The sequence below is a fragment of the Cornus florida genome, unplaced genomic scaffold (assembly GCF_030987335.1).
Source record: "Cornus florida cultivar Cherokee Brave unplaced genomic scaffold, ASM3098733v1 CherokeeBrave_3.0.0_Hap2_Chr04, whole genome shotgun sequence".
Taxonomy (NCBI): domain Eukaryota; kingdom Viridiplantae; phylum Streptophyta; class Magnoliopsida; order Cornales; family Cornaceae; genus Cornus; species Cornus florida.
Window position 1 is genome coordinate 13,245,648 of NW_026775574.1, and position 10,246 is coordinate 13,255,893.

The following is a 10,246-nucleotide window of genomic DNA, read 5'->3' on the forward strand; positions in this document are numbered from 1 at the left end:
GAAGGGTCAATTAAGATTACCTCCATGATGGACTTGGGAGCAAGGGAAAGGAGATCATCAACACTCATCTGCTACTACAGAATCTCATTCCTAGGCGGCCACATCCCTCTGGCCAAACCCATCAGTGTCTCCAGGTCCTCAGTTCCAGAATCACCAATAGTGATAGGGGAGCCATCAGCCTTCAGCATTTCGGGGAACTACTTTTCAACAGACCCCGCAAAGTCACCCCTGGCGACATCAGCAGCGCCAGGGACTAGGGCACTTTTACCCTTGAAAGCCCCAGCCATAAACTTGGGGCATTTCGAAGGAGAATTGTCCTTTGCGGAAGAACGCATGAGCCCTAGCACAGACTGAACCTCCTTCTATTTTTGAAAAGAGGAGAACTTGCCCACCTCAACAAGGGTGTTCTTCCTCTCCTGCAGCAATTTAACAGCTGTTTCCTTCTCTTCCTAGTCGTACAAGGCTTTGGAAGGGGAAGTTCCATCGCTGCTTGAGAAAGAGAAAGAGGGGCAAGCAATTCAAGGCTAGTCTCGAAATCGGAAACGTCAAGGTCAATTAGTTCCTCGGGATTTTGAACAATCACGGGAGAATCCCTAGCGATTGTATTAAGAAGAGAAGAGGAGATAAGGACCTTAGCAGAAGGAATGTCGCTCCAGACTCTTTCCTGCAAATAATCAAGATGCCTATCTGCAAATTTTAAAGAAAAAAAGTCAATTTTGTGACCCAATAAGTCATAAATATAACAAAAATGCTTTACGATGCAGACAAAGCAAGAAGACTCACCCGAATCATCAAATGCAGGAACGAATGGGGCATGAAAACTCGATTGAAGAAATAGATCCCAAGCGAACGGAAAACACCATGCCCCTCCAACTTCAATAATTTTATCTTTCCACTCTTTATCAGAAGTGTTAAGATGAGATAAAAGGGCTCTACCTAGTCTAGAATGAAAGTCGCACCTACCCTCTCCACCTTTCGTTCTATCAAGAGTATAGCAGAATAGAAGATCAGCAAGATTCAAGTTCAAACCTCAAACCCTATTTAAAGCAAGAAGGCAAGAGAAGATGCGGAAAAAATTAGGGTTAACCTGAAGAAGAGCCAAATTCAACACTGATAGAACCCAAAGATAGAAAGGGTTAAGGGGAAATCGAAAAGCAGGAAAGTGTAAAGCCGAGAAGAGCATCTCACCATCTTCCAAACCCTCGCCAGTACTAAAGTTTAAATCATGATTATACTCCTTAAGGGTAATATAAGAAGGAACACGGTTTTTCTTCCTCAATTGAGTGATTGAAAAAGACTTCATTTCCACAATATCTAGAGGGAGGATTATGGGACCCTCGGCATAACCACTCGAACTCACCGCCGCAGTCCCCGATTTAGAATCAGACATATGAACATTATGAGTTCGTTCACTACTTTCTTGACTCATAATGTTAGAAATAGGGAACGGAAGAAAAATAACCACGACAGATGAAAGGAGATGACGCAGCAGCGGTCGAATTCTTGCTTAAACTCATAAACAGGATCACAGACACGAACACCCAAGTGACAAGAACACAATATATAGGCAAAATGAAGTAGAGAACGAAGAGGCAAGCACGAAACCCCAAAAATTGGAAGCACAAATGGTAATGATAGGCCGTAACAGCTGTAGAAACTTCTCCACTTCCTAAAAGCAGTTGTAAATTCCATATATGAATTCAATTCATAAAATAAATTAGGGGCAAAGTGTGGAGGGAAATTTTCCCACCAATCATAACTCACCACATATCAATTGGTGTACAGCCCAATATTTACCAAATTCGCTTTAAAGCCCAGCATAAGCTGGAAACCCAACAAGAAAGGTCCACAAACATATCAAGTCAGCCCAATTAACGAAGGAAACTCCACTTGATATAAAACGGATCTAGGGTCAGCCCGATCACGAATAACCCAAAACTCCATAAAACCTACCATAAAAGAAAGGGGCGCACGATCGGAAAGCATAAACACCCACGTCTAGAAAACTACCAGTAACGGCTCCATGTAATTCTCTGAACAAAGCTTATAAATAGAGTATGAATGAGAATGAAAAGACATCGAATTCCCATCATTGTTTCTCTCTTGAAAAATTATCTATTATCTCTCCTGTATTTCATATATTTCCTTTTGATTTATTTCTGTAAGTGTTCGGCTGTGAGAAATTGCACCAACAAGGTTTGATTGGGAGAGGAGTTGATCGATCATCTTGCTATATACATATATATATATATACATATATATATATATATATATAATATTTTAGTTTTTCAAGTGGATGTAAATTGTCGTTGATTCGTTGAAATGATTAGATTTGGAGCGCTGCTTGAAGGAAGACTTTTGAATCATGCGGGTAGACATCAAGAGTGCTACCTTTTGGTGATGGAAGACTATTGAATCAAAACATTGCCTAAACGAGTGGTTCATGCTGGCTGGTGACAGGGTTGATACTTTATATAATGAACTAAGTGGACAATGTTGCAGTAGATTGAGTCCCATTTGAGCATTGCAATAATGCATTAAGAATACTTTGATTCCACATGATGTCAATATAAACAAACACACACCAACTCTCTCTCTCTCTCTCTATATATATATATATAATATATGTATAAAGCAAACTTTGGAGTTGACTTTGCTGAGTAGCCATTGTTGGAGCAGCATCGATCTGTCTTTGAATCCTTCCGTAAGGAACTACCTAGCAGAAATTTTTTTGGTTTTTTTTCGGTAAACAGACATGCACGAGACTCCTGGTGATGCAGAAGCCTTACTAGTATATGTAGAGAGACTCTTTCCAGATAACAATAAAATTGCTTGGAAGACCATGAGTTGACAGCCGAAACATTACCATCAGAGGCCATATATTGCATTTCCGAGGTTGTAAATCTTTTTTAGAACATGACCGGCCTAAGTTACATATGTATTATATAAATAATTGGCTACAATCATTGCCCCGGATAAGCCTGTGATGATGATGTTACTTACCAAAAAATATATATATAATTAGATAACATGTTAATTATTATTTGAATGATTTTGAGTGGCTGTGGATTATAGGCTTAGCAGTACTGGTCCAATCTCAGAATCTGCATATGGGTTCCGAGTACTGAGTAATTCTGAACACTGAATTGGGCTGAACCAAAATTGAGTTGATTGTCAAAGTCTGACATGGGTTGGGATGTCTGAACATGACAATACCAGGACCGGTAACATTAGCCCTAGTCCCAAAATGGAGCTCAATGGATCATTAATTGCAACCATATGATCATCACATCCTTCTCAAAACATACTTGAGTAGCTATTATTGGTGGTGCATGGATCCTTGATTCATTCTATCGTGAACCAGTACATCATGTTCTGTCCGGTTCGGGATGTACTACTTTACAAAAAAGGTTAAAATATTTGCTAAACATCTCAACCTTTTTGTAAGGTGCATTTCGAACTGAACGGAACACGTCCTACTATTTCACTGGAGAGGATTCGGATATATATGTAGTATTGTAGTCCTATTCCAGAGATTTTTTATTTCCAGAATTGGCTTGAGGGCATAGCTTGAAACCTACATCAAGCCACAGAAATCTTGATTTCTTAGCTTAAAGCAGGAGCAATTACGCATTAGGCATTGCTTTTGCATATACGGTTAGGACTTAGGACTATCAATCTTTGGTCGATCATCTGCAGATGCCAAACAATACATAGTCAATAGTAATGACTTAGTAGTACATGTTCCTAGACAGAATGATAAACAGAACTTATTTTGCACATTCGAGTCTACGAACTTCCATATGATCATGCCATATAACATTTGTGCATATTGGAAATTAGTACTTCGACACCCTCAGATGTAGTCCATTTGGCGCTTTAACTTTTGGAAATTTTACAATCTTCTCTCCCCCAACTTCTTCCCATCTGCAAGTTATTAACACGAGATGAACAATTTTTCTGATAAACAATGGATGGAAGTGATGTATATTACCTGTATCTAGCAACGAAGTAGTGAAGGAAGATAGAAATCGTTGCTATGCCCAATTCCTTTCCAAGACAAAACCGGCTTCCTATTCCGAAAAAGAAGCAGTGGTTGCTACATTCCAAGCTCTTATTATCCTGCATTGCATTGAAGAAGTTTATTACCAAACTGTTGCTTTGTGCAGAAACACACAAACAGGTGCTTGTATGCATTCAAGCACCACTAGCAACAAACCAGCCATCTCCACGGATTAAATGTATAAGGCTCCGGATAAAGAACTGGATCGTAGTTGATCTCCCTTGTGTCCACGTAAATTTTCCATCCTTTGGGGATAACAAATCCTGAACAGAACAAAGCCAAAACTACATATGTCACTATCTCTACGTTCGTACAAATGTTGCAGTTGAGATGAAGTAAGATTATCCCCAACATACCATTCAATTCCATTTCTTCCGTTGTCCTCCTCAAGGCCACACTGGTTACCGAGGCCAATCTCAAGGTTTCAAAGATCACCTACATCAAGATGCATGAAAATTAGAACAAAGTTTTTAGTTATTTTATGTGTGTCGGTGTCAAATTGTTTCGATGAATGTAATAATGACACTATCAAATAAATTTGCTTACAGCACAGGTAAAATTCATAGACTTGTAGTCATTCCAATCAATTGGCTGGTCCGCCTTTTTCTTTTTTCGGATTGTGAAATGCTCATCCTGAATGAGTTCGAGTCGAAAGAGAACTATTTACTTCACAAAACTTTGTCTGTGAGCAAAAAATCATTGAATCTTGGATATATACATAGTACATAAACCATTGCTTACCCTAAGTTCTTGGAGTGCTTTTGGATGATCATGGAGATACTTGACTGACATCATTGAAGTAGTCGATACGGTTTCAGTACCCGCGAAAATAATTGTAATTACTTGATCAATAATTTCTTCATCACTGAGTTTGAACTTTGAGTCCTCAGATTTTACTAGGTAATCAAGCATGTCATTATGGGTAATTGAGGAAGCTTTCCTTTTCTCTATAATCTGTCTCAAAATTCTAACAATCCTCTTCCTTCCCTGTGAAAAACATCAGTTTCATATAAAATAATCAAAAAGTTCAGGATCAACACTATGACATAAAAACTCTAATAATATATACTTGGAATCCATGATAGTATTTTGTGCCTGGAATGTTGATTGGCATTGAAAATGTTCCTCGGAGCAGCTTATCGAACTCTTGCTTGAAATCCTCATAAATCGAACTAGATTCAACTGCCACAACTTGATGGAAGGATATGAAGATAACCATCTGAACCAATTGATATAAGATCAACACCATACAACTTTTAACTGTTTTTTTTTTCTATAATTGAATCATTGAAAAACTCTTGTTTTAAAAGGATTGTAATTAGTATATACTCACATCTTTGGTTTTTTCTTGGATATCAATGGTTTTGCCATCCCAATTGTTGAGGTGTATTCTCATAAGCTTGTCAATTTTAGGAAAAAGCTGGTCTTTGATTGTGGAAGGGGAAATAAGCGATAGTAATGAGCCTCTAATGTGTTTGTGAGTACTCCCAAGCACAGCTGTAATGTTGCATCTCCCTAATATGTTATGCACTGACTTTGGGTAGCCAGGAACAAGTCCTTTTCCTTCATTCAAGAGGATATATCTATTGAGATCTGGATCCATGGAAACAATTGTAGGACACCCCAATATGTGTGTTTTGAAAACACTTCCATACCTGCCGATATAGATACATAATCAGGGATCAAATATTTTTAGGAAATAAATCTTTATTATGAGACCAAACAATTCAATAAAGAGTTGCCATGTGAACAATGTGGATATCATTTGAAAATGAGTAGTTCAGATAGAATCGAACTTTCGATTGATCCGGGCACTTGGGATCCTCTAGATGAAGACATGGTGTCTCTGGATCCCATTGAATTGCATTCGGATGAGGAGCCTTAGAAAGATAGTATCGATTCTTATCAAATAAAGTAAATGAGCCTAGCAATTGGGGTTATGGATTTTCAATTTATGGGGGGTAGTATGGGATCCGTAGTTGGGGACAAAATTACCCATTTGGTCAAGTATGCTACCAATAAATTTCTACCTCTTATTATAGTATGTGCTTCGGGATGAGCACGCATGCAAGAAGGAAGTTCGAGCTTGATGCAAATGGCAAAGTCGGATACATGTGATTAAATTTATGTGAGTAGAAGATGATGTCATCATACTTATATAAAACAATTGAATGCATCCGACTTTGGAAAGGAAATTAGATTTTGGTGACCAAAATTAAGAAAATTGATTTTTAGTGACCATAAACTAAAAACAATGACAAATAGTTTCCCAAGGTAAAAGTTAATTGCAATATAGTATATAGTGACCAAATGAGGTTAATTTAGTTATGATGCTAATATAATAAACATGGTTGAAAATAATTTTTTTAAAGTAGTGATAGAGAATTTGACAGTGAAACACATCCGATTATTTTTATGTGAGTAAAGGTTAATATCACCATGACATCGTGAATATTAATGATATCATAATAATGTCATTCTTTACTTACATAAATTAGTCCGATTTTAAGACTCCAGATCATTATCCATTTTCAAATCAACCCTAACCCTACCCCATTTTTCACTTTCAATGCAAACCATCATCCCACTTGACCACATGGAAACCTCAATTCAAGAGAGAAGAAGAATCAACTCACTACCACCCTAAACAAGAAGAAAAGGAAGAAAATGATGCATGAAAACAATGATTTGTTTCTTTAACAGTAAAAAGGAATGAGCATTTTATTTCATCATAGAATCAAACTGATATATGCCAGACAAATGCCCATGCCAAACATGTTTACAACCGTTGGATATAATTTGGTGTAGATCAATTTCTTGTTCACAGATAAGCAAGAGATCATTTTTGCATATTATGTAAAACATTAATATTCGATATGTAATATATATAATTAGAATGTATTATAATAAATTAATCAAATATGTTAATAAATATATCTTATAAGTTATAATGAAGTATATTATATAGAACTCACCTTGCTCTTTTGGTTTTCAAGAAGTCTGTACCTTTCTTCAACAACTGTATGGTCTCACCAAAAAGTGGCCACCCCATTGTCCCAGGAGGCAACCCTCTCCTATAGTTTCTTATCTCATTCCATTTCAACAGAGCATACCGGAAACAGAACCCGAAGGCCAACACACAAACCGTCATTAAAACCTCCATTGATGCTCCCAACAAGCTTTGAAACCACTTCAGAGAGATTGCTGCATGTAGTGATGGAAAAGAGAGAGACACATGGTGGCTATATAGGCCACAACCAGTGTCGCACCCACAAGATAATAAAAAATTTGAACATAAAAACAAACCTAAATATTAATATATAATATTTTTGTCTATACTTTCATAATTGTATACAAGAAGTTCTATATTCTAATGTTTCCAAAAATCATTACACATAGTGCCTCGTTATCACTAGTTCACTACCATTATAAATACAATATTTTAACATTATTCTACTTTTGCTTTTTCTGTTTTTTTTTCTTTAAAAGAAATCTCAATTTTGGTACTCATTGCTCAACAGTATAATCTACCTACCCTCAAAGAGCGAGTTCGAATCCTGGGCAATGCGTGCATGAGTACTTACTTGAGTGAAACTATTAATCGGTCAGACTTTTATATACTTTTCTTATTTTCAATTCTCAAAAAATATTGAGCAATATATCTTACACGCCAGATACATCTATGTTTTCACTCTTGTTTAGCTTGAACTACATATTCTTGAATAAATATAATATAATGTAGTATAAAGAAAAGGATAAGAATAACCATTTGGATGAAATCAAAATTTTCTTTGTTTCTTATTTGGTAATACAAATGTATTGGGTTTTTCTGAGTAGTGAACAGGATATCATCGTCGTCGCCACTTTAATCTCATATGAATTGGGTCGGTATCTCCAATTTTTTCTATTACATGTCATTTCACTTATTATATTTACTTTTTTAAAGTCATTTTTAATAATCTTTACCCATGTCATTTTTGGTCGCTCTCTCTATCTCTTACATTCTATTACCGCTAGTCTTATTTGTTTAACCAGCGCATCTCTGGGTCGCCAATATATGTGTCCAAACCATCTAAGTCTATTTTCTCTAATTCTCTCACCAATGGGTGTTACACATAATTTTTCTCTCACACTTTTATTAATGTGACTCTATCTCTTCTAGTTACACCATCCACCCATCTTAAATATTCTCATTTTCACTGCATGCATGAATACATTATTCTTGTTTCTTTTTTATGGCCCAATACTCCACTCCTACATACCAGCTTGTCTCCATTTTGTGAGTCATACGCAGCGGAATGTATAAAGGAAAGTTTTAGGTTTTGTAAAACAAATCTGTGTCTTTTCTAACTTTACTTATTTTAGTAATTAAACACACGCAGATAAAATAAAGCAAAGTATAGAGTTAGAGATGATACCAGGATTTTAGCGAGGAAACCCTAGTTGATAAATACGTCAACTGTTATGGGAAAAATCTCGTGGACTGTGTAGTCCAAAGTATATCAATCCACTATGCTTGAAACAAAGTACACCGAACTTTGACTCTGACTCACACCCTACTGTTCTACCAAACACCAACTACTGACAATACTCTGGCTTTGCGACTCTCCATCCAACAGCAACTTAACCTCAGGCTTATGATTGATATTTGTAGAAGAGTAGCAGGTAGATCAAACAACACTTCACGAATGCTCCAGCCCTTTCAAGGCGTGATTGCTTTTACTTCTGTTCTTCAATCGTTTGAACGATGTAGAAGAAGATTTGCTTTCATCTGATCGATGTAGATGCAACTGTATGATCACGATCAGGATTCGAACTCACAACTCTAACTTAACTAGGTGAATATGTGTATGTTCTAGGAAGACACAGAAAAATCAACTTTGATTTTCTAAGAGGAATAAACTGTAATGTTTGTTATTTATTGACATATGTATGTGTATATATACGGTGGAAAAGAAATTTAGAAAAGTCAAAAATGTAGGGGGACCCACCATTGGTGCACTTAAGGCAATGAGACCACATTTTTGGTCTCATTTTTCTCTCTCCCCGGCTAGCTCTCTCTCTCCCCTATTTCCTTGCATTTTTCTTTTCTTTTCTCAATCAAACTTCAAACTTCAATTAATCTCTAACCACTTAGAATTTTTGGGTACCATTTACGGCAAATCAGAGAGCACAGCGAGGTCTAAACGTTGATATAAGGAATTTCTCATTTGGTGCACTCTAGTGATTTCGAATTTTTGGATCCATTTGAGGGTTTTGCATCTAAGTGAGGTAGGGGTGCTCTAATTCATGTTTTCTTTGATCTTTTATGAATATCCCCTCTAATTTGATTCTAAGCATGTTCAATTTTAACAATTTGGTCTATGTTGTTGTGGTTGTATGTAATTAAGTTGATGGATGTATTATATGTGTTAATTGAACTTATAATTATGATCATATATTTAGTGGTGAAGATACATGCTTAGTATTGACATTTTAGATGCTTCCATGATTTTTAATTGTTAAGAAAAGTGATGTTGAAATCATGAAAATAAATGTTAGGATTTCCCTTAATAATGTGATCATGATGTAGATGGAATGTACGGAATTTATTATAAATTTTTCTTGAGAAATTGTCATGATGCTAGATATATGATGTGTATCTCTATGTGTGTTATGTGTAAATAATATATGTGTGTAGGATTTGTTGATCGAATATGGAAAGCATGCTTTTGTGATTATGCCCTTATTTAATGTATGTAATTGTAGAAATTTTGTTGACTTAAAGCATGCTATAAATTCATGAGAAAATTCTTCTTTAGTATGAAATGTTATTAAGGTTTGATGATGTGAAGATTATGGTAATTTGTGAAGCATGAAGCATTCATGCATCCATTGGGAGAGAAAAAGGGGAAAAGTATTTTTTTTAAAACCAATGAAATTGTTTTGGGGAAACGTTTTTGAAAGTGTTTATGAAAACCGGACACCTAGGAGGCGCCTAGTGGTCTATGGTGTTAGTGTGGTCTAGAAGGAAGTATGGTTGAACTAACTAGGCCGGATGCAATACCTTGGAAGTGCCTTGTGGTCGTGGATAGTTAGTCAACCCTCCATTCGTGACGCCTTGGAGGTGCCTTGGGTCGGATTACACTGACTTTTTGGAAGTTGAAATGGTACTGTTTCAGAACTGGGGAGCGACATTGCATT

The 10,246-nt window shown here is 36.4% G+C and overlaps 1 protein-coding gene across 1 annotated transcript; it reads right to left on the minus strand.

Annotated features, from left to right (window-relative positions):
• Window positions 1–3,665: 3,665 nt before the first annotated feature.
• LOC132302754 (cytochrome P450 85A-like) lies at window positions 3,666–7,395 on the minus strand. Its single transcript, XM_059799685.1, has 9 exons — window positions 7,039–7,395; window positions 5,397–5,718; window positions 5,133–5,282; window positions 4,805–5,050; window positions 4,610–4,696; window positions 4,420–4,498; window positions 4,220–4,326; window positions 3,995–4,122; window positions 3,666–3,927 (listed from the first exon to the last, which is right to left on the minus strand). Exons 1-9 carry the CDS (start codon window positions 7,224–7,226, stop codon window positions 3,840–3,842), a joined length of 1,395 nt encoding a protein of 464 aa, XP_059655668.1. The 5' UTR covers window positions 7,227–7,395; the 3' UTR covers window positions 3,666–3,839.
• Between the last annotated feature and the right edge of the window lie 2,851 nt (window positions 7,396–10,246).

Bases quoted from the DNA above. Each gene is read 5' to 3' on its own strand.
- LOC132302754 (XM_059799685.1), bottom strand. From the start codon at position 7,226: ATGGAGGTTTTAATGACGGTTTGTGTGTTGGCCTTCGGGTTCTGTTTC. The intron at 5,719-7,038 runs GTGAGTTCTATA...CTATATCGGCAG, and splicing joins TTGAAAACCAAAAGAGCAAG to GTATGGAAGTGTTTTCAAAA. The intron at 5,283-5,396 runs GTGAGTATATAC...CAATTGGTTCAG, and splicing joins TCCAAGAAAAAACCAAAGAT to ATGGTTATCTTCATATCCTT.